Source organism: Sardina pilchardus, chromosome 3 (genome assembly GCF_963854185.1).
Source record: "Sardina pilchardus chromosome 3, fSarPil1.1, whole genome shotgun sequence".
NCBI lineage: Eukaryota > Metazoa > Chordata > Actinopteri > Clupeiformes > Clupeidae > Sardina > Sardina pilchardus.
Window position 1 is genome coordinate 7,891,938 of NC_084996.1, and position 27,500 is coordinate 7,919,437.

At 44.7% G+C, this 27,500-nt stretch overlaps 1 protein-coding gene across 4 annotated transcripts in view; it reads left to right on the forward strand.

The window, feature by feature from the left end:
* wnk4b (WNK lysine deficient protein kinase 4b) overlaps positions 1–27,500 on the forward strand; it is a 71,775-nt gene that overhangs the window by 9,419 nt on the left and 34,856 nt on the right. For all 4 annotated transcript variants that reach the window (XM_062531615.1, XM_062531618.1, XM_062531617.1 and 1 more), the window contains exons 2-4: positions 23,905–24,077; positions 24,506–24,726; positions 26,403–26,560. In XM_062531615.1, the coding sequence (XP_062387599.1) occupies positions 23,905–24,077; positions 24,506–24,726; positions 26,403–26,560 (552 nt within the window). The remainder of the gene's footprint in view (positions 1–23,904; positions 24,078–24,505; positions 24,727–26,402; positions 26,561–27,500) is intronic.

The following is a 27,500-nucleotide window of genomic DNA, read 5'->3' on the forward strand; positions in this document are numbered from 1 at the left end:
AGACAGTCAAGCTTTGCTAGCTTTCCCTGAGAAGTGGCAATGTAAATGTACCCTGTAAATGCCCTACATCGCTGGACAGTGAAGGTGTTTTCTGCATTTTTATTTTACTCATTTTTCATTTACGTTTTCTCGTCCATTGCATTCAAACTTCAGTCCACTACATGTCCAAAATGGCAGCCGCTCTTACTAAGGTCACGTGAGTGGGATGGGTCAATAGGAATTACGCTAGCAATAATGCTAGCACTGGATTTAAGTGTTCCAACTGATTGGCAGCCACCTGTTAGAAAACGCATGTCTGCCTGATGCTGACCACATCTGGGCCGAAGCCACGCAGTGGCCATGCCAGAGTCAGCTGCCGTGTGGCTCCCTGGAATATGGCCCCTGTCACAGGACTCCGACTCTGACTTGCAACTCTGCAACTCTCCCCAGGAGAGTTCCCTCCACCCACCTACTCAGTTTTATTGCCCTCCGTTGCTTTTAATAGGTCACCATGATACACGAGAACAGTTTATATTCTCTCTTGCTGTGTGTGTGTGTGTGTGTGTGTGTGTGTGTGTGTGTGTGTGTGTGTGTGTGTGTGTGTGTGTGTGTGTGTGTGTGTGTGTGTGTGTGTGTGTGTGTGTGTGTGTGTTTATATATAAATGTATGGGGGGAGTAGGGAGCTGTCTGTGTGTAAGAGACATTACCTCCATCAGCACCTCCAGGTCTTTTCCCCAGTTTTCTTTTAAGCTAATCGCCATTAGCGGCCAAGCTTTACATGGACTACACTTTTTATCAAGTTCATCGAATTGCTCCTCACAGTTTTCCAGCCGTCCATTCAGTGTGTGTATTCAAAACAACCCACAAACAGACAAGTGTCTGTAAATGGAAACAAGAGAAAGGTCTGAAATAAGCCATGCACTCTTCTGGACAATCACCAAGGCAGGGGTGTCTCAAAATGAGAGGCTGTTGAGATGAATCTGAATCCTAGATTCTAGCTTTAATGCGGTGTGACCCAGTATATCCATATCCTGCAGAGGAGCATAATGATATTTAAACGACTCCTCTCCTCTTGTCGCCTGCCCTTTGAACATGGTGACAGATCCCTATGGTGTCTGAGTCAGTCAAACAGAGAGAGTAACAGTCCATTTGGATGGTCAATTCTAAGTAGAACGAGTGCCAATGAGTAGATGTCAAAGCCAAGCCAAGACATGTGATCAGTCCAATCTGTTACACAACATTTCAGGGGTGTGGATTCTAAGACACTACTACCTCAATGATGCAGTAATGCTGATTTCTATAGGATTTTGTTTGTGTAAGCCAACACCTTATCACTCATTGTGTGTGTGGGTGGGTGTGTGTGTGTGTGTGTGTGTGTGTATAAGTGTGTAAGTGTGTAGGTTTGCTTGTGAGTGTGAGAGTGTGTATGTGTATGGGGGGGGGGGGGGGTGTTTGTGTCGTTAGCGCAGCAGTCATAACAACTGAATAACTGTAATCTGCAACCTCTTTGGGTTCTGCTGTGTGCATCAACAAATGAACCTCTCAGGGTTTCTCTTTAGAACTCAGTTGAAGTGGGATTTTTTCTCAGCTCTACAGAGGTGACAACCCTCTCCCAGTCACAAATGGTTGTTTAAACAGAAAATATTCTGCAAATGACCTTTTAACCTTTGAAAAAACATCCAAGAGTGGAATTAAATACAAACACAAAAGCGCCGGATTGCGAGATGACTGCTGGACTTTTACAAAGAGATTCCTCTGTTTGTTTTTTAAATATTTAAACAACTGGTGTCCACCCACCCGCCTCTTCTATTTTACCTCAGATGCCTCGGCAAGGCTTAAACTGGTAGAACCAGACCTCAGCCCCATTAAAACAACACACTGTCCCAACATGCAGGCCCTTGGTTCTCATCTTAGACTAATTATAGGCTGCATAGAAAGAGAAAAGAACATATGCAGTTAGTAGCTTATGTGGCATAAAGCCCTGAGATTGTTTGATTGAAGTGAATTTCAAAATGTAAAAAAGCCCCCTCTCATCCATTGAATTTAGAGTTTATAGAAATACGTATGGTTGTCTCAACCTCCAGACACAAATGTCTTCCTATTGTGATGATGAATTTGTAATGATAAATTATATAGAATATTGTAGTGACATAATCCATATATTTTTTAGAGTAGATCAAAAAGTACCAACAAGATAGTGTTGGGGCAAAGACCACTTTTATATAGTGGATTGTGCTTTATTGTGGAACAAACCTGAGATGTTGCAATGAGTCGCTCTCAGCACTCTGTGAGCACTGGTCTGTCTAAACCACTCAAGTCACCTTGAGTGACCTCAGTGTGCTTACAGACGTAGCCATGCGAGGCCAGTTTCCTGAATCATTAGAGTTGAATATGTGAGGCATTGTTCGCTGATAATTGAGACGGGCTGAAAATCAACCCTGTGGCATCCATAACTTAATCACGTCAAGCCACACGTCTGCATCTGTCTGCAATTTGTCCCATTCTGGATTTTTTTGTGCTGAGGTGAGATTTTCAGGAAAGGTTCGTGTTGGTTACAGCCCTGCAGTTTATGTCATTAGATGTTATTGTGTACTGGCAGCCTGGTGGCACAAGACGAGATGGTGCTAGACAAAGATGGTAAGGGCACTTTGGAGGTTCAAATTTGTTCCATTATTCGATTCAGGTTTATATCAGTCTACAGTTATTTTTCATGCCTTACCTAAAGGTGCCGTTTCTTGCCCCAAAATATACAAATTGATCAAGACACAACAGTGTTCATCAGACCTTTTGAAATCAAATGGTTGATACACAGTAGGCCCTTAACCTGGAAAAGCAGAGCACTGCATCTTTAAATCAGAATGCCAATTCACAAGAAAAGACGAGCAAAGTTTTTCACATGAACTCTGACTACGACAGTCAGTTCTCTAGTGAAATACACTACATACTTATTGGAACACAATTATTCCATGGAAGTCCTGGTCCATGGAAAAGCAATAGACACCTGTCAGATGTAGTGATCTGACGTGGTTTGTGAAGAAAGATGTGATTCGTGTCTCCATGTCTCCACATGCCCCCAGAGGATGCCTTCAGAGCGAGAATTTGGTATAGTGTTTCCCTGAGCTGTGATGGGCGGACGTCCACGTGTACTGTCTGCTGTCAGCCAAGCATACAAAACTATAGGTTGGTGCCAGACATGAAACTATAATGTGTGTGTGTGTGTGTGTGTGTGTGTGTGTGTGTGTGTGTGTGTGTGTGTGTGTGTGTGTGTGTGTGTGTGTGTGTGTGTGTGTGTGTGTGTGTGTGTGAGACATACTCTCTCTTTCACTCTCTCTTTGTGTGTGTGTGTGTGTGTGTGTGTGTGTGTGTGTGTAATCAGTCTAGGGTGTGTCTATGTGGGAGATGGGCTCATTTTCAGCTTTTCACCACTGATTTCCCTTCCTGAAAAAGCAACCGTCAGCGGTGTGTGGTGGGATTGAGTGCTATCAATCATTCAACAATGCAAAACGTCTCCGTTAAGGTTCTGGGTGTGATGGTGTTACACACACAAAAAAAACATGTAATCATGCCACATTGTCCTAGAAAATGTATGGCACTATCTGTTCTTTAAAAACATTTGTATCTGTCAATCTCTCTCTCTCTCTCTTTTCTATCTCCCTCTGTATTTCCTCTGGTGACTTCTTACTTCTGAAGTCTAATTCAGAAAATCTCCATCTAAATATGTAGGCCTACTTTTACAAACCTGGCCCATTTCCAAAGAAGTTGTGATTGTGTAAAATGGAGATAAAAGCAGAATATGATCATCTGCAAATTCCAAACAGGGTTGTACAGTAGGCCTATATTAATGGTTTCAAACATCTTCCCTGTTCATTTTCCTATTTAGTGCTTTGTTTTTTTGTCCTCTGTAATAATAGTCGTGGTTTGGTCGTTCATTTTCTTCAGCTGAGGTCTAGCAGGATGAATGTGGCTACAGTGAGATGGGACACAGGTGATGTTTGTTCACTGTTCCATTCACTGTTCCATCGGATTTGGGATTCAGACAGACAGTTTAGTGAGGGTCACCAGTTTTTTAACGAGCCAGGACACAGGGCACAAAATTATTCCTTTGTCAATGCAGTGCAGTCATAGCTTGGCATAGCTGTGTTATGTTTTTTCTGTATGACTCCTTATAGAACACGGGTACCCTGACTGACTTATGCTTATAATCTCAATGCAGTCTTCCATTTTGTTAGATGGTAGCAGACAAATGACTATATTTTCAGTGCATCAAAAGCATGGGTATGATTTGAATTGATTAAATAAAATGTGCTCATAAGGAAAAGCTACTATAACATAGAGATATTTTACCACATCTGACAGATTGTGCCGGAGATATGGCTTGTTTTTAAACCTGTGTCCACTTAATCCAACTGGAGCAGAGGTTGAACAGGAGAGAGAGAGAGAGAGAGAGAGAGAGAGAGAGAGAGAGAGAGAGAGAGAGAGAGGAAGGAGAGAGAGAGAGAGAGGTGAAGACAGCACTAGAGATGCTCACATTTCCCTTGCCCTTCACACCTCCTACCCCCACCCATGGTTCTTGCCCAATACTTGCATGGGGTCAAATCTGACCTGGGTTGACCTTGCCCTTGCCTCAGTTGCAGAGACCATTGGGCTATACCATAGCCCACTGTTGGGATGGCTGAAGTTAATGGCCCCTGAGCAGATCACTTACCAGTGCTATCTGATCACGTCTGGTATTCAGAACCTCCACGTAGCCCACCATGTCAGATGCCAAATGTCAAATGATTGGGCAGTGTCATGGAGAGTGGGGACATATTTTACATTTACTAATTGTACATTGAATGATCTGTCCTCTGAATGGTATGATATGGCTTCCAGTTCCAGGAACTACAATTTCTCACTACACTAGCAATGTTCTCTGAGAACTTCTCTCTGTCTCTATGGCAACATCTATCTGTGTTTACTGGCTGGTCTGCTGTCTTTCTGTCTGCCCGCGTACAAACTGTCTGGTCAATACGAGAGAACAGAATGAGTTGTAGACCAGACCAGTCATTCCTCTGTGTAGACACTCATTTCACATGTTGTGCATAGTGTGTCAGCATCAATGTTGTTATCTACTATCTATGACAACACAAGTGGAGAGAGGGTTCATTTTCAGCTGGTACTGTAGGTGACTTATTTGCATTTCAGTCTGTGAACTGTGTGCAAACTAGTTCACTCCCAGATTTTAAATCCAGATATGTCATGAAATGGTGACACAGGGTACTGGGCTCTATAGAAAGTAGCATAGTTCATAATATATGGGCAATGGAACTAACAGATAAGTTACTAAATGTTTCTCTACTCTGACTTGACTTGACTTGACTTGACTTGACTTGACACACAGGTGTCCTGTGGATGAACTCTTACAGAATCAAATGAATCAGAATCAAACATTTTCCCATTAATGTGAACCTCTCAGCTTCCTCTGTGAATATGTACAGTATGTTGAATACAAGGAAATACCCAGTCAGAGCAACATGATTTAATGTCCTGTGATTTACATATCTTGTCAGTGGTGTGTGAAGAGGTGACGATACGCAGTGCTGCTCGAGGAAGTCAAGTTAGCTGCTGTGATTAATTGTTTAAGGACCTCGGAAATTCTTTCAACATCACAAATGTACTTTGATGTTGTCACTGTTTAGGTTCTAATGTGTTATGTAATTAAACAATTTTCCAAAAATATCTGATAAAGTTCTCACAAATAGTCAATAGCCTGACAATGGGGCCGTGGCACAATTGATCACCTCCTGGGCCAGTTGGAGAGAAGTAGGACATGCTGGTTCTTATAAAGGCTTGTCAGGGCTAGCCATGAGCCCTACTCTACCACTAGCAGCCTGACTAGGGAGGGACAAGGGCACAATTCATCAGCTCTCATAACACAAGTGAGAAATGTTGGCTTGCATTCAGCCTGGCCACCACCTCTAAAAACAGTTTTATTGTTTAGCTCGACAGCACAACAGTAAATCTTTTTTTGTTGTTGTTTGTATATAATTATTTTTATTTGGTAATGAAGATCAGCAACACATTACAAGTTGAGGGAATTCCTGAGTGCAAAATTCCTGAACAGTAAATCTTACTTACTTACTTGCTGCTTAATCTTCTTCACCCCAGGAGAGGTTTTAGGGCTTTCACAACAACAGCACATATTAACTGTACCAAAATGAACCCCTCCCATAAAAAGCACATAAGTAAGTATTATCTGGTACCCATCTTAATTTCTTGCTTTATTCAAGCACAACTTTCATCTTAGCACTATTGTCAGTCCATTCGCTGCAGAATGAATAATAGGTGTGCTTTCTCCGTGGCCCTCATTCCTTGGTATTTCAGTTTCTCCAGGCTCCTTCCATGGAAGCGCCATGATCGCAATGAGTCAAGATTGGCACGGCAGTAGTGAAAGTTGACACCAATCTATGTAGACTGCAGATTGAGACATGTCAATGCCCTTTGTCTGTCCTGCAAGCCCTTTGGGTATAGAACGGAGCCAAAGGGGTCTGTCATCCCTGTGCCGTGCTGTCTGCGTCAGTGACTGTGGAGCACAACAGCTGGGAACCAGATGGGTATCGGCAGTGCTGCATGCTGAAACTGTAACCCATGCTAGACTCTAACCTGAGTCTACAATAGAGCAGTGACAAAGCCACCCTTAGGGTTACTAAAGACCTGACTTGTCCGTTAGGTGTATATTACAAAGCCCTTGGAGTGTGTCATGTGACAGCATGTTGGAGCTGCTTGCGCATTTGACAAGACGAGAGAAAAACTAGTTTATGGCAATTGAGTTTTTGTGTTGCTTCTTCAATTATATTTTCCTTTGCTCCCAGAAAGTTCCATTCAACTAAGCTAATAGGGTGTTTGTTAACCACAAGATGGTACAAGATACCTCTGTCTTTTGCTTGTTTGTATCTCCATTTTAGTGTGTGTAGTCTCCCTTGAGGAACAGAGATGCAGATGATCAACAAGTATAGTTCTCGGCGTAATCTGTTTTCGATCGACATGCTTGCATACAAGTGAGGGAGTGTATTTGAGTGGTCTAATTCATTCTGCAGTGAATGGATTGACAATAGTGCTGTGATGAAAGTTGTGCTTGAATAAAGCAAGAAATGAAGATGGGTACCAGATAAGTATACTTACTTTTGTGCTTTTAATGGGAGGGGTTCAGTTTCGTAATCTGTTTTTGATTGACATGCTGCATACAAGAGAGAGAGAGTGTATTTGAGTGTTTTAATGGCTCGTTGTTAAGACCCTGGGTCTTAGGACTGTTTAGGAGTCTGACTCTTGCTGGGGCTCCGCCCCTTCATTCTACGTGTGCCTATCTCTTTGTCCTGCAGGGTGCTGAGTGCATGGGTGGCGCCTAGGACTTAATGGGCTGGACTATAAGGCCGGGGTTTCCATGTTCGCTCTCTCTCTCTCTGCTGCTGCTCTGCTGCTGCTTGCTGCTCTCTGCTTTCCTTGCCATTCGGTGGTGTGGTCCGTTGGGGAGAACATGGGGGAAGCTGTCTCCGATCGAATAGCCCTTTGCGGAGAACTCCCTACGTCTTCGCTGCGTTTAGCTTTTGTTTAGTTATATTTATTGTTACCCCTAGACAACATATCGCATTACACTTTTGCTTAAACATCATATACTGACTTTTCTTCTGTAAATAAATATCATTTATACATTGAACACTACGGTGTGGTCTCCCCATTTATGTCGGGTCTGCTGAGAGCCAAGCGGTCCTTGACATGTGGGAGACTCGTCCGGTGATTTTTGCCGCGGAGATTTATGTTTTTGCGTTAAAATTAGTTGTGCCTTGTGCCTGCGAACGCACAAAGGGTTGCTGCTATTTTGGGTGAGTTTCAGCAACGTAATAGGCCAGCTGATGTTTAATTGGGGGAACCCCCGTAGTGATTGGTTGGGTTAGTTATGATGCGCATGGGAGTCCCACTGGGGATCATCTGTGTTTGTTAGTTGGAACAAACTTTTTTGAGCGCACACGTCTTGTTTGGTCTAGTAAATCGGTGGTTTCTGCTACAAAGAAGAGAAATATTAGCAAATTGGATTTCCTTGGAGCAACGAGAACACCCTGCCTTAGGTGAGACCGCCAAAACTTTTCGTTTCTTTCCTGCTTATTTGTTGTTTTTGCGTGTTGAACGAGGGGGGGCTGAATTCAGCTCAATCACGAAGACACGTGAAGATTAGAGTTTGGAAATAGGCCTTTTATTTTGCGGGGGGAACTAGATGTGGGGTGCTCCAGTCTAAATCTTTAGTCCTTCATTGTGTCGGGAACCACTTTAGTCAAGACGTGTGTGTGTGTTTGTAAATGATAAACTTGAGCGAGAGTTTTTGGATTGGTTTTGTATTGTTTGGCATAACGTTAGTTTTGGAGCTATTTAGCTAATTGTTTGGTTGTAATGACTTGAATGGAAACAAGTGTGTTTTTGGCCGCCCCTACGGCAGATACTTTAAAAACTTTAACTAAAGCGCAACTGGTTAAAGTAGCGGAGCATTTTGGATTTGAGTCACGTATTCCTAAACGCGTTAAGAAGGACGCATTGTTTCATTTAGTCATGGATGAGCTGGGCGAAAGAGAGGTAATATCAATTAATCCGGAGCCAGTGGTGCAGGCTTCAACGCCTCAACTCACGTCAGGGTTAACGTTTGACCAGCAGATGAAATTGTTGGAATTGCAATTTGAACGGGACAAATTATTGGCGAGCGAACGAGAAAAGGATAGGGAATTAGAGTATGACAAAATGCGGCAGGAAGAACGGCGTTTAAACCTGCTTGATGAGGGGAAAATACCTGGCTCTCCCTCTTCACGTCAAGACAGGGTATCTCGTATGGCTAAACTTCTGCCCAAGTTTGATGAACGCGAGCCCGACCTTTTCTTTTCTCTGTTTGATGTGCTTGCGGACGATCATGGCTGGGGAGATTCGGAGCGCATATTGCTTTTGCAGAGTGTCATTTCGTGCAGAGGCCAGGAGGCATATGTTGCGTTGGAGGACGATCAGCGGAAAGATTATGCTGTAGTAAAACAAGCTATCCTTAAAGCCTATGAATTAGTCCCTGAAGCATACAGACAACGATTTAGAACTTGGCGTAAGAACGAGAAACAAACGCATTTAGAAGTGGTTCGTGAGTTGGCTGCTATGTTTAATCGCTGGCGTACAGCTGAAGGAGTAGAGACTTTTGCAGGGTTGTGTGAATTGGTTTTATTGGAACAGTTCAAAAACATTTTACCAGAACGTATTGTCACGTATATCAATGAGAACGATGTTACAACAGCGGCTCAGGCAGCCGAGCTCGCTGATAAATATGTTTTGGTCCACAAGAAAAGTTTCCTTGTCCATAATGAGGAAGCGTTTCGGCCCTGTCGTTTTAGTACATCCAAACATGATCCTGATATGAGGGAAATTGAGTCCGAGGATATGTGCAATTACTGTTTGCAGAAGGGTCACTGGAAAAATGAATGCCCTGTTTTACGGGAAAAGCGACGTGGTAAGTGGCCACCAAAGGGTGTTGGTTGTGCTACAAGGGTTGGGCGTTATGAGAAGCGGCTGTGTGGACGATCCAATGTCACTCCAGGTAGTGATGATGCCAGTGTGTTGTGTTCAGTAAGTGAGAGTGCTGACACAGCCAGGGAGGGGATGTTTTCAGAACAACCACGTGTTTGCAGAGGGGTTGGTGAGGTCCACAACCCGTTCATCACGAAAGGTTCTGTTGCACTGATTGGGAGCGATGAGAGAGTGCCGGTGCGTGTTTTGCGCGACACGGGAGCGTCAGAATCCTTCATATGGAAATCCATCTTGCCTTTTTCTGATAAGTCCGACACCGGTTCTTCTGTCCGTATCCGAGGTTTTGGGATGAAAACAATCTCTGTTCCGCTGCATCAGGTAGCTTTGGAGTCCGAGCTTGTGAAGGCAGATGTTGTTTTGGCTGTTAGTCCGTCGTTGCCTGTAGAGGGAGTTGACGTGATTTTGGGGAATAATTTGGCAGGAGGGCGAGTGTGGCCAGAGATGCCGCCACCACCTGTGGTTAACATGGATGTTGGTGATGCCCCGCAAATGCGTCGGCGTTTTTGTCGTGTTTGCCTTGACCGACGTAAAATCATGGAACGCGACATGGGTGTTGGTTATGCCCCAACGCGTCGGCAGTTTTGTCGGCCTTAGAACATGTTGAGGTGTATGTAGAGGGGTTGTACAGTCATTGGTGGTGTTTTAGACCATAACCCTCTAACATACCCGCACACATTACACAACCCAAATGTTTTACCAATACTTGAATAATTCCTGTCTCATGACTTCTGTTCCTGTTACCTTTTCTGCTGTTCATCTTAAAAGTGCTTTCCAAGGTACCAGGATTGCTGGTGGAACAGGAAGTGGAGGTTTGGGGGTATGGGGGAAAATGAGACTGGGAAATGCACGGTGGTGGTTGGTGTGACATCTAGACTAAGGTTGTGTAGTGGGGTTTTGGGTTGTACATTATGGTGGACTAAGGATTGATGTTATGCCTTGAAATACTTTATTGGGTTTTTTTTGTTTAAATATTTGGTATTAACTAGTGCAGAGTACCACTTAGGTGGGCCTCTGTTTTGAAGGGGGGGGTACTGTTAAGACCCTGGGTCTTAGGACTGTTTAGGAGTCTGACTCTTGCTGGGGCTCCGCCCCTTCATTCTACGTGTGCCTATCTCTTTGTCCTGCAGGGTGCTGAGTGCATGGGTGGCGCCTAGGACTTAATGGGCTGGACTATAAGGCCGGGGTTTCCATGTTCGCTCTCTCTCTCTCTGCTGCTGCTCTGCTGCTGCTTGCTGCTCTCTGCTTTCCTTGCCATTCGGTGGTGTGGTCCGTTGGGGAGAACATGGGGGAAGCTGTCTCCGATCGAATAGCCCTTTGCGGAGAACTCCCTACGTCTTCGCTGCGTTTAGCTTTTGTTTAGTTATATTTATTGTTACCCCTAGACAACATATCGCATTACACTTTTGCTTAAACATCATATACTGACTTTTCTTCTGTAAATAAATATCATTTATACATTGAACACTACGGTGTGGTCTCCCCATTTATGTCGGGTCTGCTGAGAGCCAAGCGGTCCTTGACACTCGTCATTAATGGATCATATTTATTTATCGGCAGTGAGTGATGCTGTTGAATTGTTGTTTTTGTTGTAGCATCCACATGTAATCAGTTATTGTGAATGCTAGCAAATACCCCTCCCATAGGGAGCGATGCCAAATTAAAATGGCTGACTGACACTTAACAAAAGCCTGAGCCTCTCAGAGGCTCCATAGCCATCTGCCATTTGGCATGATTGCTGTCCATTCTCTCTCTCTCTCTCATGCATTCTCTCTCTCTCTCTCTCTCTCTCTCTCTCTCTCTCTCTCTCAGCAGATGAGACCCTACAGTATGTTCAAAGGACGCTGTCGGCACAAGGAGCTCTAAATGCACACTGATTACTACAAGTTTTGCATTAGGGCTCTCTGTGTTGCTATAGTTTTCGACCCAGAGACACTTCTGTGTATCTGTGTTCTTCTACTTCTTGTTCTCCTTCTTCTCCTTCTCCTTCTCCTTCTCCTCCTCTTCCTCCTCCTCTTCCTCCTCCTCCTCCTCCTCCTCCTCCTCCCACTTATTCTTCCTCTTGCTGGGTTGGTACAACAGTTGACTATGAACAGCATGAATTGGATCACTTGCAATTGCACATTTGCTAAACATCTCTCCTGCGAGCACAGAGCAGCTTCACCTTGATTGGCGCCACGGATCTGATTTCATGTTTGTGGAAGAGCTCATGCTGACTTTGCGTTTGAGTCATTGCGGCACGCAGCCATTATGTAATTGCATCTAATTACCTTTTTTTTTTGACGTCGTTGGCGCTGTGGCGATAATGATCCGATATTAATCGGGTTAGCGCAGTGAACAGACCCAGCTGAGACGCGGCAGGGGGAGAGTTTTACATCTGGCGCCCTCCTACTTCACTCCTGCTCATTATACCCGTAAACCTGGAGGCCCCGCGGGACGCTACACTACACTACGGTGCCCCCTTTAATCAGCAGTGGGTGGACTCTAAACTGAAAGCGCAGGTCTCTGATCTCCGCTAGGTCTGAATTAGCCCTAACACTGCTGACTGACCCGAGCTCATCAGATAATAAGACCGGCAGTCATTATTATTGGGTAGCTTTATGAGGTTGGAAATTGTGAGTTTATCATTGGTTTTGCAAGAAAATTATCATTTTCATCAAATGATCACAAACAACTTTGTGTCTTGGGCAGTTTGTTGCTCAATAGTTTCCCATTTTTTTTGTTGTGTGTCATCCAGAAATATTCACATGGAAGTGAATGCACATTTGGGATTGCAGAGGGTGTGATGTGCCTTTTGTTTCTTTGATAATTTAGCAGCAGAAATTCATCATGTGGTGTTGTAGAGCATTAGTTTGTATCATCATAAACCCATAAACAGCACAAATGAAAGCTAGTTTTGGTTGTGAATGTCTTCTGCCTCTTGGGTGTCTGATCTCATTAGACATGATTAAGATATCCAGTAACTGGAGCCATCCCCCCACACACACACATGCTGTTCCCAGCTGCAGTGGTGTGTGGGTGTCTGTGATTGTTTGTGTGTGTGTGTGTGTGTGTGTGGGTGGGCGCATGTGTGTGCGTACGTGGATATGTGTGACTGCCTCTCTGTGTGGTTCTCTCTGATGTCCATGCTCAGAGGAGGGTGGAAGTACAGCATCCACACCACACACACACACACACACACACACACACACACACACACACACACACACACACTTCCTCTTAAGGCCCCCGGAGTCACCACAGTGACCACACGCTCTAGTCGAGCGCTCCTGGGCATGCGTATGCATCTGCATCTGTTTACAGAGGAGACACACACAGCTTCACCCCAGCACCCCAGAGGGACAATAGCTCATTGGTGTCACCAAGTACACCACAGCTCTCCAGTATGGCTCTCTCAGAGTTACTGTAGTGGGTCTTCCAGATGAATAGATCCAAAATGGCGTCGAGTACACTGCAACATGCCTTTGTGGTGCTGTATTGAATACATTATGGGTAAGCCTGCACGTACACTTTGTGCAATCTGCCATGGCAGAATGTACAGTACGTTGCTGTTTTGCTGTTAAGTATGCTTGACAAGTTGTGTTAGGTTATCTTGCGTCTTTTTAGCCGCGTTGCGAATCGAGAACAGATCCATAAAGGAGTGTGTGGAGAAGGTGATTGGATCAGGCAGGTTTGCATGAAAGGCTGGATTTGTTTCCAGCTGTTTCTTTGAAATGTGTGTGAAACCATGTGGTCAGATTCAGCTGGAGCTTGTGTCATCAGACCTCTGCAGGAGGCATTACAAGCTACTCTACTGTATGAGTCATGCTCTAGTCTAGCAGACTCTCTCTCTGTGTGTGTGTGTGTGTGTGTGTGTGTGTGTGTGTGTGTGTGTGTGTGTGTGTGTGTGTGTGTGTGTGTGTGTGTGTGTGTGTGTGTGTGTTTGTGTGTGTCTTAATAGGGGGTCTGTGCCTTGTGTCCCTTTAACAGACTAATGTTTCCGTTGTGTGTGTGTGTGTGTGTGTGTTTCTGTCAAAAGATGATCCTGTGACTGACTCATCATTCCCTTATCCATTATTTGTGCATGCGTGCGTGCGTGCGTGCGTGCGTGCGTGCGTGCGTGCGTGCGTGCATCTCTGCGTGTATGCGGTGCCACCATGAACCCTCTTCTATGTGTCACATCCTGTCCTTGTCCATCATGTGAGATGATTGGGAGCAGGCAGGCGAGTAATTGCAGTGATGATGACGTTGAGCTCTTAGCCTGGCACAGTCACACACAGCAGCCTTCACACATGGTGTCAGTCTCCCGCGGCAAGCCATTAACCTGCCAGACACAATGGCATCTACACACACTCTCCCACTGGGCATAATGCTACTCGCCATCAGCCCTCCACTGGGAAAATATACAGTATGAATGGAGAACAATAATGCTCTGGCTCAGTTCAGGATTTGAACTGTGAGTGTTTTAATGAGCCATCAAATGGCACCATGCAATGACATTTTCCTGCAAGCTGTGTGAGGTGCCTTTTAATCCATAGGATGACATGAGCAGCCAATCATATGTCTTGTGCCTAATGTCATCAGCCAATCAGACGTGCTGATGTGCCTCAGGGATAAAGCAGGCAGACATAAAGCTGCAGGGAACAGCAGCCATAGCAACACAGTCTCTGTAAAGTGGCTTGCGTTCTCACAGCAGTAATAAAACTTTATGGTTTATGTGCTGTGTGACTTTACCCCTGAAACGGCCGTTTGAAAAACACACCCAGCCTCTGGCTTTGTCCTTGATGATTTAGAGAATATTACAGGACTAATTTAAATATGTAAATTTTGTGAGTTTGACTTCAGGCTCTGGCAGTTGATCCAGTGTAGAACTTTACACGTACAGCATATTGTTCATTCTTTTTATTATTATTATTATTATTATTATTATTATTATTATTAAAACAGTGATTAACATGTTGGAAGCTCAAAAGAAATTAGCAGCTCTTGCACGCAGACACACAAACCAATGCCCATAACTCATAAGCTTTTAAGATGGTAAACTTTTGACACTTACCATGGCTGGTGAACCATAATAAAAGGAGGAATAAGAACACGGGTCCAAAGCTCAATGATCTCCGAGCCCTGAAGGGTGTTTGATGTGTTATTTGTTTCACAGATGCAGGAAATGCGCCTGTTTGTGTGTGTTATTACTGGTGGACATTGGCAATGCTGTAGTGTTTTCTTTGCCCACCGAGCCTCCACAGCCTCTGCTTGAAGGCCTTAACAGGGAACATCTGTAGAAGCCGACGCTTGCAGCCTTTTCCAGGGCCCTGGAGGTTTTTACGATTTTACGAGCCGGTGGCCTTTTTTAACAAGACATTCCCCACAGCCCTGGCTCTGGTTTTAGGGTAACCCTTGTCCAGCGAGCCCACATTCATCTGAAAACACCCCGCCGAATGTCAGTCAGGTGGTTTTTACAAGTGTTTTAACACCTCGTTTAATTTGGGCTGGACATTGGACAGTGGACAGCTGTACAGCCAGAACCCCATTACTTGTTTGTTTTTTAAAAAAAGTGGAATATAAGTGGCTAAGCTGCTTTCGTCTCTGTTGAAATTTGACATTTATTTGCATTCATTTCCATTGATTTTGTTCATATATTAATTTTTGAGCCACCACAGGCAGTGGAGGTGAACAACAGACCTCTCCTGGGCAGTACCCAGCACAGCACTGCCTCTCCAGCCACTTTCTCTCTTTGGTCTCTCTGCTGCTTCCTGTACCTTCATAGCACTGAAAATGGGAAGGTTCTAGATTACTGTAAATGCCACTGTGAGTGTGCCAAGACAGGATTTCCTTTACCTCTGGTCTTAGGATCTACCTAAGGGGCCTGTAATCAGTTTATAACGGTGTTTTAGCTCAAGCTTAATGTGTTGAGCTCAATGGCGTTAGACACACGTCTAGACATTTTTTTTTGTGAACGTTGCTCGGAGCGGCACTGTTTTCATGGAAACTAGCCAATCCATAGGTTGAAAGCTGGTTTCATGTGAGGTCAAACATGCGGAAATCCCTGACAAAGGGACAGACAGAGGCAGGAATGTGAGTTTCGTCCGATTGATCCGTGGGCGTAAGACAGCCGGAGAGAAGCCACGTCCTTCCTCTGCCTCCCCGCGGAGAAACGGTACTTCCTGCCTCAACAAGAGCAACAGAGGCCCGAGAGCAAAGCATGCTGGTCGTCTGACCGCCCCTCTCCAAGGCTGACGGTGAGATGGATGAAGCGACGGCGGCGGTGAATCACTCTGAACTCTCCCCCCCCCGCCCCTTCCCGCTGTATGACGCTTGTCAAATGGAGGCCGTCGGAGGAGGAGGGGGCTGACGGGTTACACAGACAGGGTGACCTTCGCCACTCCGAAATGACTAATGCTGTGATGTGAATCCTCCTCGTCGTCATGTACCTTTCAGAGCCTCTGTCACAGAGGGAGCCGTTCTGGAGAGCCAAAAAGGAGTAGGACCATTAGGCCACCTTACCGTCCTCCTTTCAGGCCAGCACTGTACCAGACAGAACCTTTCAGGAAATCACAGACTCGTCAGTGGGTTTTAAATTATACATACGCCGTCTGCTTTGTGGCTCTGGGTTAAATTTAGAGCAGTAAATGGAATGGAGGCGCCCTGTTTAAGTCATGAGATTGTCTCTCTCTCTGAGCACAGATTTCAAGGAAGAGCCTCCACGCACAGTAAGCCACCGAGAGCCACCTAGGAGTTTAGATCGCTTTAATTGAAGGTAACCGAGATGGAGCTGTGGCCACTGTAAACTATCTGCTGGAGCAGGGGCATGCATGACCCGTATGGCTGTGGTAATTGAGTCTGCCAAAATAAGGGTGCAGTCATCCTCACCTCATGAGACAGTCTCCTATCTGATCTGATTGATTATATAATTTAGAGCTCTCTGCATGGAGACTTCACCTCGACATGAACCCGGTTGAACCGGCTGGCATTAGGTTGACACCTTTGGCAGTGGAAGTGCGTCGCCCTAGTCGGAGAGGTCAGCAAGGCCAGTCGGGGTAGAGGGTAGAGGGGCCCGTTCGCTTACCCTCCATAACCTCACTGCCCCAAGGAAGCGAGGACCTGGAAATAAGGACTGCTGCCTGTGTGTCTTCCTTTTAAGTAGTGTTTACCAGGTCGGCTCTGTAACCAGGTCACCTACGAGGTGTCGCTCCAAGAAATCATAGCTGATGTTGACTATTTTTCCCTTATGCTATGGTTGTCCACATACAGTATAGTGATGGTCTTTATAGTGTTATGTGTGATATATTAGGTTTCTTGTTCATACTTTAGTAGGTGAATGGTCTGCTTTATGTGCAGTTATTGGATGTCTCTTAAACTTTAGTTATGGTTGTGCACAGTGTGCAGTGTAGAGGGTCAGGGGTTACAGTATATGCTGTATATACAGTACAGTAGTTAAAGTAGGTCATATAATATAAACTATGAAATGTAGGATGCTGTTGATCTGCAATCTTACTTCCAATAATCTTTTAATATCGCGGTGTATCATATGACTGTTTATTCCTACCGCTGATAGATTATGTATCCATTTTGGCTCTGAGGACCTGTCCTACGTGAGTGGCAGACCCTGACTGACATTTGGCTGTAGTGGTTGTGTAACTAGGCCTCTCTGGCAGCTGACCCTGAGGTCTGTCACCCTTCAGTTCTCTGAATGGACAGGCATTTCTCCCCTCTTGTGAATGTGACACCTTCCACTGGTTTTTAACACACTGCGTAACATAGTGTACGCCAAACTCAGAGTTTGATGCACAAATTCCACAGCCCTTTAAACAGAATGTATTTGTACATGTATTTTTGACGTGTTAGTCTGAGTTGTTTTTAGTCAGTTGTTTTTCAGTTGTCATGTTATGAGAAAGTAGTCCATGTCTATATAGCAGAAAGCCTAATGGAGCCTACAGACATGTTACTAAATACTCTAATTAATTGCAAAAAGCTTTTAATTAGGCTTTTTTAAGTTCAAGAAGAAATGTAGTGTGAATTAATAAGTGTACAATGGAGAACAAATCCAGTCAGTCAGAAATAAAAGCTACTTACGTGAAATATCCATTTGTTATTTTATGCTACTAATTGGATACATTAGCTGCTAGCATTAGCGCTGGGTTTCTAATAACTGTCTTAATGAGCAATTACTTCCTAATGAGCAGCAAAAAAAAAAAAGTCTGTCATGATTCCAAACACCTCCCATCCTCACCCCTCACCAGTCAAACTAGGAAATCGGTGTCAGGCCAACCAATCAAATGCCTTAGTCACAATGTTTTCCCTTTATGTTGCCGTGCTTACGCCCCACAAACGTGTCTTATGTAATGTAGGCATCTGCCTGCTCAGATATCCTCTGCTCTGAGGTGCATGTGGCAGCTTAGAATACACCCACCGTAATCAGCGAGGGGGTCGACGTGTCCGACACCCCGCCCACCACAAACACACACCAAATTATGCTATACACCCCCCTCCTCACCTCTCCCCCACACACAACCCCTCCATGTCTGGCCTGCAAGCTGATGCCCCATGTGATGTGAGGACAGCTAATTTTGACTCCAGTGCCTAATGTTGGTGTCAACAGCCTCAAAGGGTACTAGCAGGACACAGAAATTATCAAGTTGGCACTTAAAAAACGTTTGGCATGTCTCTAGTCGTAACACAAAGTTAAAGTTGACTGGTATTTAGCAGACATTTTTACAGTATGTGAAGCCACACAGACTCACAACGGGGGGGTTCGGGAATTGAACCCAGGTTGACAGATTGTCAAGTGGTTATGCTACCACTGCTTCACCACGTGAAGCACGTGTGAAGTGTACTGCTAGTGTATCTTGCCTTGTTCCTTTACAGTTGCATACTTGTGGTAGAGCTGATCTCAGTTCATTTTTCACAAGGAAAAATACAAGTTGTACATTTACAATACAAGTATGATAAAGACATCGAAACTAGTAGTTATAAGGGTATATCATAGTGATAATAATGTCCAAACCTGTATAGAAATGTTATTCTACTTATTTTATCCTCCCAATTCTTGCTGTGGTTTGGTAGAGTTGTGGTGGAGTTGTGATTTCATTAGAGACAGGTAGCACGTGTTATAGTGACAGGTCAGTGTTGCCAGTGTCGATTGCTTTTCATATGGGTAGATTCTGTTCCCAGTCTTATGTGCGTGAAGAAAGCAAAAACAGGGTTTAAGCAGGCATGCCCAGCATGTCTCGCTCACTCTTTGTCCAGGAAATAGCTGAGGTTTCAACAACCGCTTAGTGCACTTACGTCATCCACGGCCACACATTTCTCCTTTGTTTAGATGTCAGAGGGCTTTTCGCAAAGATTTGATTGGAAATGTGCCCTAACAGAAGAAACAGTGAAATTGTGAAAATATTTGCCGTCACCAGCAGACAGAAAAATTCAAGGAAAAGTGCAGCCATATGACTGCCATAATTTGTCAATAACAGTTAAATTGTGGAGTAGGAAGGCTACCATATATAGTGTTCATCTCTGTTGTTTTAGGTCTCACTACTGCTCAGTACTCATCAGTGTGTTATATTTTTGTTTCTTGTACAGTAGACGTAAGACTGACTTTTGTTTGGCCTTTTCATGTTACATAGTTTAAAAGAAACATTGAGATGTTGCATAGTGTTATTGATGCATTGAAGAGTTAGACTTTAAGATGTATAATGTAATGTAAGATGATATATTTTTGGTGTGGTATATATTTTTCTAGTTCTAGTCAGGAAGGACTAGCATGGTGTCACATCTCCTCTGTGTGATAGACTCCATGACATTACGCTTGGCCCGGAGGAGGAACAGACAGTTCATGATAAGAAACAGACAACACATTCTATTCTGTCTCTCTCATTCTCTTCTCTCACTTACTGTCTCTTTCATAGTGTCTGTCACACACACATACACACTCACACACAGGGGGAGGGAGAGAGGGAGAGAGAGAGAGAGAGAGAGAGAGAGAGAGAGAGAGAATGTGGTGTTTGGAAATGGACCTGAGTCTATAAGAGATTACTAGACAGCTTGAGTGTGTGTGTGTGTGTGTGTGTGTGTGTGTGTGTGTGTGTGTGTGTGCGCAAATCCTGTCATTGTAAATGTACAATTCACCAGACAGAATACATGAATATGTTTACACATGATTACATCTTTGTGTACATATGTGTGAGATGCAGTAAGCCCGAAATAGAGTCAGATGTCTGGCCAGTCGATGAGCATAGCTCACGTTGGTGCGGCGTGCTCCGATGGATCTCTGTCCACTAGTTTATAGCATTGGAGCCATCAGGAAAAGGATTGCTCTAATTGGCTGTCTAACTTCTCTAAGTGTTGCTAAAATCACAGTGTAATCATCAGATATTCCCCTAAGGACATGTAATGCAAAAAAGGAAATACTATGAAGCTGACTAGGTGTGCATTGGCCTTTGTGCAAACACACACTCACCCATATAAACGAAGCACATACTCAGACCATACTCCTCACACACACACCCCCCAACATAATGTCACGGCAGTCTTCCACAAAGCTATTTTTTATTTCAGAACATGTAGTTTGAGTCTGCTCCTGGCATTTTGTGCTTGTGTGTGCGTGTGTGTGTGTGTGTGTGCGTACTTGACTTTGTTACAACGCTAGCAGCGCACTCCAAGAGAGAATGTGTGTTTTTCCGCAGACCTCAGCCATGCGGCGGCCGTGAAGGCTGCTGCTTGGCACCGCGACTGTCCAGCTCGGGGCGGCGGGACGGGCACCGCTCCAGGGCTCCGTCCTGCTCAGTGTTCCGTGAGATGAAGTCATGTAATGACCAACAGCGACATCCCCTCTGTAAAGGGGGCGAAGGGGGCGGGGGAAGAGATTTAAAGGGGAGAGCAGAACAGGAAAGGAGAAGGCAAGAGAGTGAGGGAGGAGAAGAGAGGAATGGTGGGGAGAAGGAGAGGAGGACAGTGGAGGAGAGGACAACGGAGGATAGGGGAGGACAGGGGAGAACAGGAGAGGACAAGGCATTTGATGATGATGGAGTTGAGAAGACAGAGGAGAATAGGAAAGAACAGGTGATGGGGGTGTGGCAGAGCAGTGAAGGGGGGAGGGGGTAATAGAATTCTGGTGAGGGGACTCGTTTGAAGAGGAGAAGTAGGAGACTATGGAAGAGGAGGTGCGAGAGAAGATGGAGGGGGTGTGTGGGGAGGAGCAGAAAGGAGAGATGTGGTCTTGAGAGGAGAGGGGAGGAGACAGAGAGGGGAGTGAGGGTAGTGGGTTGTCTGACCTCCACCGAGGCCAATCAGAAACACAACCTTCAGGGCTCAACCTGGTCCTGCGCTGCCCAGCACTGACGCACTTAAGTTGCTGTTGGAGCCAGTGTGCGCAAATGATGTGGGCGGCGTGTTCTGGGGATATTAAGTGGTGTGAATGTGTGTGTATTTGTGTGTGTGTGTGTGTGTGTGTGTGAGAGAGAGAGAGAGTTAGTGAGTGACTGACTGACTGTGTGTGGGCATGTGTGGTGGAGGGTATTGAATTTGAGAGTGGATACTGCGTGCAATCATGTGTCCAAGTGTACTTGTTGGTCTGTTTGGTATGGTATTTGGAGTGTGTGTGTGTGTGTGTGTGTGTGTGTGTGTATAAACAGCCATGATTCTCTGTTTCTGTTCTGCTCAAAGCCTGAGCTTGTGCTAGGCCCTTTTGGCACCAGAGAGAAGCGATATTAAACTCCACAGTGAAAACACTGAGGGGAATGAAAGGGTAACTTTCTTCTATTTAAGGCCTCATGAAGCTCTCTCTCTCTCTCCTCCAAAAACAAGCAGCCATGCCAGGGGGCATTACTCCACCAGAGATCCATCCAAAGTTACTCGCAGTCGCAGAAATCTTCTAGAAATGTACATGTGGAAACATCATCGCATGAAGCAAGCTCTCTGTATTACTGCCACGGAACAAAAGTTTTCGTTTTTTAGAGATGTGATGTGGGGACAATTTTATCACTTTTTTTTATTATTATTGTTTTAATTTAAAAAGTGTAAACGCCATTTTCATGGCCAGAGGCTGAAATCCTGAAATATATTAGGTCTTTCATCTATCAGTTTCTGGGGCCCCAAGTTGTTTGATGTTTTGAAAGCCAATAAAAGTCCCATTGCCCATCTCTTCTCTGGGGGAAGTTCAAAGAGAGGGGGCTTTTATAAAACTCTGTGAGTGGGGCAAAGTGCTATACAGACCGTGAGCTTCCCTTTGCAGACTGTAATGGCACTGTTTGATCACTTGTCCAAGTTTGTGTTGCAGATTTCATTTGTGTGTGTATGAGGAGGGTGCAAAAGGGTGCGGAAAGCGAGTGAAGAAAGAGAGTGGTGGAGAGAAAGAAGAAAATAGTAGTGAAAGAGGGATGGTGAAGAGAAAGAGTTCTCACTCAGTTTGTTTTCAAAACAAGAAATTCCTTCCTGGAAGATGGTTCTGAAAATAATTCTGTAGGCTTACCAAAAGTGCCGCTTCTTTCTCTCTCTCTCTCTCTCTCTCTATATATATATATATATATAGAGAGAGAGAGAGAGAGAGAGAGAGAATTCAATGCCAATGCGATTTACAGTGTATATATATACTGTATATATATATATATATATATATACTGTATATGCATGCACACACACACACACACACACACTTTAACCCCCCTTAACCCCCCGCTGTCTCCATCGTCTGACATCTTAACTTCACACACACACCTCCCCATATCCCCTTCTCTCCTCTCAACCGGTCCTAACTCACTCCGGCCACTGACCATGGTTATGTAACCCCAGCCAATCAGGGGGGCCCCTGTGCCTGCCCTGCCATAGTGTCACTCATCATTACCCATAATGCTCCACTCCGGTCCCCCTCGGTCCCCTTGTCTGAAAGGGGCTGGAACTGGCAGCTTTCTCAAAGCAGCGTCTGTGTGTGTCCGGTGCCCAGACACCAGCACGCTGGACAGGACCCGGCTGACAGATGGGCTCGCTCTCGCACCTCGTCATGGAAAGAGGGAAAGCTAAAGCACCCAGGAGTGGGCGAACTCAACTGGTCTGGTCTGCTGCAGGGGAAGCACTGAAGTGTTTGATCTTGAGAGTGGAGTGGCCTCCACAGCCAAAGAGGGACTTGGAAGGAGAGAGAGAGAGAGAGAGAGAGAGAGATTCTGAGAGTCTGAGTGCAAAATCCTTTTTAAATAAACATGGATCAGTGACGATAAACGATGAAAGTGGATGGAAAAGAAGTGGGAGAGGAATAACAGACAGGGAGAGATGGAGATAAGGAAAGAGAGATTTACTGTGACAAAGAGCCTGCAAGTGTGAGATATGCAGAACGAGAGAGAGAGAGAGAGAGAGGAGATGGAAGAGAAGTCAGCAGGGAGATGGAAAAGAGAGATGCACAGCACAGAGAGAGGTGTTGTTCATGTGTGCGCTGCAGTCCAGCATGTTGAGAGAGAGAGAGAGAGAGAGAGAGAGAGAGAGAAGAGGAGATAGAAGAGAAGTCAACAGGGAGATGGAAAAGAGAGATGCACAGCACACAGAGAGAGGTGTTGTTCATGTGTGCGCTGCAGTCCAGCATGTTGTTATTATGGGCTGTCAGGAGGGGCCAGAGACGCTGGAGCACACAGGAGGGGTCAGCAGGGGGGTCAGAGTGTGAGGGCGGGGCCCAAAACACACACACACACACACACACACACACACACACATCTGTGCAGGGCACTGAGACCACAAGGTCTGCTCTGTCACATAATTAATGCATTTCCTGTCAATTATGTTTTTTCTCCCGGAATCTGTTTTTTGAAAAAACATTGGCTGTTCCAGACAGCATTCTACTTCTAAAAAAAAAACATTTCAGCAGAAATTTAAAGAGCAATTTGTTATGCCCAGAAAGTCCTGCAAAATATCAGTTTTTCCATGTATATGTTTGTTGAAATCCAGGTGTGGACAGCATAAATCAAATGTTCTGAGTTTCTGAAGACATTGTGTAATGTTTACTTCTACATGTCTGACTTCTGGCAGTTTCTTTCACCCACATGGCAGCTATACCAGGGTTTTTTCTCTGCTTTCTCTACCTATCGTTTCTGTATAGTGGAAATATGTTCTTATCCCAAGATCACTGATAGTTTGAAAGTATCAGTGGAACTTACTCCTAAGAACCACTTCACCAACTCATCAACCAAATCAGTTGATGATGAATGGTGCTGCTGAGCAACTTTAGGAGAAAAACGTTCATGGAAAATGATTATGATATATGTTATGCTAATAATGATGATGTTGTTGATGATGTTGTTGTTTATCATGATGATGATGATGGTGATGATGATGATGATGATGATGATGGTGGTGATGATGGGTCCTCCTCTGCTCTCCTCTGCTCAGACACGCAGGTTGACGAAGGCGGAGCGGCAGCGCTTCAGTGAGGAGGTGGAGATGCTGAAAGGCCTCCAGCACCCCAACATCGTCCGCTTCTACGACTCCTGGAAGTCCACCGTCAAAGGGCACAAGTGCATCCTCCTGGTGACTGAGCTCATGACCTCCGGAACTCTCAAAACGTGAGTGTGTCGGCCCCCCCACACAGATATACAAATACATCCAAACAGCCTGGAACTAAGCTATATAGAACATATATACGTGTTATATACGTTTATTCAATGTATTTCCTGTTTCATGTTCTAGAATAGAACGGAGTAGACTAACTTGCTTGGGGAAATTCCTTTGGCTGCATTTTGCAAGAGTTAAATATTCTACACACCTTGAGATCAATTGCTTATCAAATAGCAACTTAAGCCTCACCTGCCCTTCCTCATGTGCCTAGTGTCATCTCTATCAATTCCTATGTCTTGCCTCACTCACCTGCCCTGTCTTACCTGCTTTTGTCTCACCTGCCCTCTCTCACCTGGGGCCGTGTCTTGCCACTATTGTGTCTCTCTCACCTGTGTGCTTCACCTGTCCGTCCCTGTGCTGCCTCACCTTGTCTCAGGTATCTGAAGCGCTTCAAGGAGATGAAGCTGAAGCTCCTGCAGCGCTGGAGCCATCAGATCCTGAAGGGGCTGCACTTCCTGCACACGCGCACGCCCCCCATCATCCACCGCGACCTCAAGTGCGACAACATCTTCATCACCGGCCCCACCGGCTCCGTCAAGATCGGAGACCTCGGCCTCGCCACGCTCAAGAGCGCCTCCTTCGCCAAGAGCGTCATCGGTCAGTACTGGCTCACTGCTCTTCGTAGTCCCTTTATCAGAACCAGCATGAGAATAAATCAGAATCAGTCTTGTTCAGGGGGGCTAAGATGTGGCGCAAGTGACTGCAGCATCCGTACCATATTTGGGTCCCAAATATGCCCACGGGGACTCGGGTTCAAAATCAACCCCTGGCCATTTCCGGGTTCCCTCTGAGGCTCTGACCTTTGGGGCGGTGGTAGTGTAGTGGTTAAGGAGCTGGGCTAGCGTGTAGTAGCCTGAAAGTTGTCAGTTCACTTCCCGGCCTCCACTGTTGTGCCCTTGAGAGCAAGACTTAACCCCACGTTGCTCTGGGGACAATGTAATGACATTGTAATCCCTTGTAATATAGTTGACATACGTAAGCCACTTTGGACAAAAAATGTATGTAATGTAATGTAATTTCCCAATCGCTCTCCACCTGTCTCTCTCCAACTCACTTCCTGGCATTCTTCACTGTCCTATCTGAAAAGTATACAGCCTTATTCGTCAAGTATATCAACACATACAATAAATTTGCTCCAGTCGTTAGTGACTCAGACACATACAGTCAGTCATGTACAGTCCAGTTACAGTATAAAGAAGTGAAAAGTGTGTGTGTGTGTGTGTGTGTGTGTGTGTGTGTGTGTGCATAGAGAACATGCAGCCTCTTTTTCACCATTTCAAATATAGCAGATACATGCATGGTCATCACTTTTTCAAGAACATATAAAAGTAGATAAATGCAGAATGACCGTAAGTAAGTAAAGGAGTTATGTTTGTGTCAATTCCAAAAATACAGTATCAACACTATACAATGAAATGAAGTGTACTACTGTCTCAGGGTCAGTTAGGTTTCTTTGGCAGCGCTTGTTCCTTGACTGTCCTGCTTTCAGTAGGGAGTGTATTGGCACTGTAAACTCACCCTCAGCCGCACGCCTTGTTTCGGGATGGCCTCTGTGTTTGTTTGTTTAGGGATTGAGTTGTATTGACACCCACATGGAGCCCAAGAGACATTCCTCCAAACGACGTCAGAGCTCGGCGCGAGTCAGACCCGGACTCCTGGGGTTTTAGCTGGGGATGTGAGGAGAAGGATTAGGGTCAATATGGCCGCGCCCAACTAGCATAGTAACCTTCACAGTATTCCTGGCCAAGATCGACCGAGGACAGCTTATAGCGAGCCGAACATCAACCTGAGACTCTAAAGAGTTCAATGAGCTCATGTGCTGGGGATGTTACAGAGCAGTCACACACACACTGAGAACACATTGCCAACGGGCATGGCTCAGGGTTAAGGTTAGGGGTTGGATTTGTTTAAGGTGATGTTTTAGTAATTGTTTAACAACAATTTGACTGAACTTGTTGTTACTATAATAATAATAATAATAATAATAATAATACTGAACTTGAATCTTTGCTGACGATCCTTTAAACCTCTGTGAGCAGACTATCCAAGTAAAGTGTGGCTAGAAATTGTTGCCAACCTCCAGAGAGGGCACAAGAGAGGCTTGACCAACTTCATAATACATCTACGTAGTTGTTTTGTACGCACACATTTCGGTCCTTCAGACACTTTTAACTGTAAAATAGTCTTCTGGGAGAGTCACGTCTTGCGTGGGAAGGATTCTATAAAGAACCGGTGAAGAACCTTTTGGTCCTAAACGTTCCTCCTTCCCACAGGAACCCCTGAGTTCATGGCTCCAGAGATGTATGAGGAGAAGTACGACGAGGCTGTGGACGTCTACGCCTTTGGCATGTGCATCCTGGAGATGACCACGTCAGAGTACCCCTACTCGGAGTGCCAGAACGCCGCTCAGATCTACCGCAAGGTCACCAGTGTAAGTACCCTTTCTCATTCTTTCACACTCTCTCCCTCTCACACTCACACACACAGACACACACACACGAACGTACGCACATACATACGCACACGTGTTTGTGTTCAATGCTTATGGAACTCAGATTAATATGTTAATAAGTTTCACACAGTGATACAAAAACCCCACACTGATTGGTGGAAAGAATTCATCAACTGAGATTTAACAAGGTATATTTGACATGTCCACGATTTGTTTTTTTGTTTTTTTACACCAAATGATGTAATAATGGTTTGTTCAAAATTCAATTCAATAGTCATTTTATTGGATTTTTCACAAACACACACTTTAAGCTGTTTATGAATCGTGACCTTGAGAAAATTAGCATGATGAAGAATTTTGATTATTATTTCTGAAGAAGGACTAACCTTTTAATTTGACTGAGAATGTTTCAGCTAATTCTTTCTTCCAGTAGCATCACTGAGGATGATCTGTGTTTAAATATATCTTAAAACTATGGCAACAGATGGATCAACCAGCACTTTACATGTATTGAAAGCAAACATAAAGGTTTTTTTTTAGAGCAAATATAATTATTCTTTAAATAACTTTGGTTAGTTAGTCAGTACTGAGTCTACTGCATTGTTTCCATGGTTGCCAAGTGCCTTACCATGTTTGGAATTAGAACGCTTTCATTAATATTTTCACCGCTGGTTTTATAACCATTATTAGTGACCGTCAATCATGCAGGTGAAACTTGAAGGTTGTCTTTAGTATGGTGGAGGCTTAGGAGGGTCATACGTAATTTACATTTCCCGAAAACAACGTTTCAAAACTAAAGGTGGAATTTACAGGTGGAGTTTTTTTAGAGGTTGGTCTCTTTTCCTTCAACCTGTCACTGAGGTTCCTGTTTTAGTTATGGTTTCGTGTTCTATCGTTTCTGTTCAGGTTTCCTCCTGGC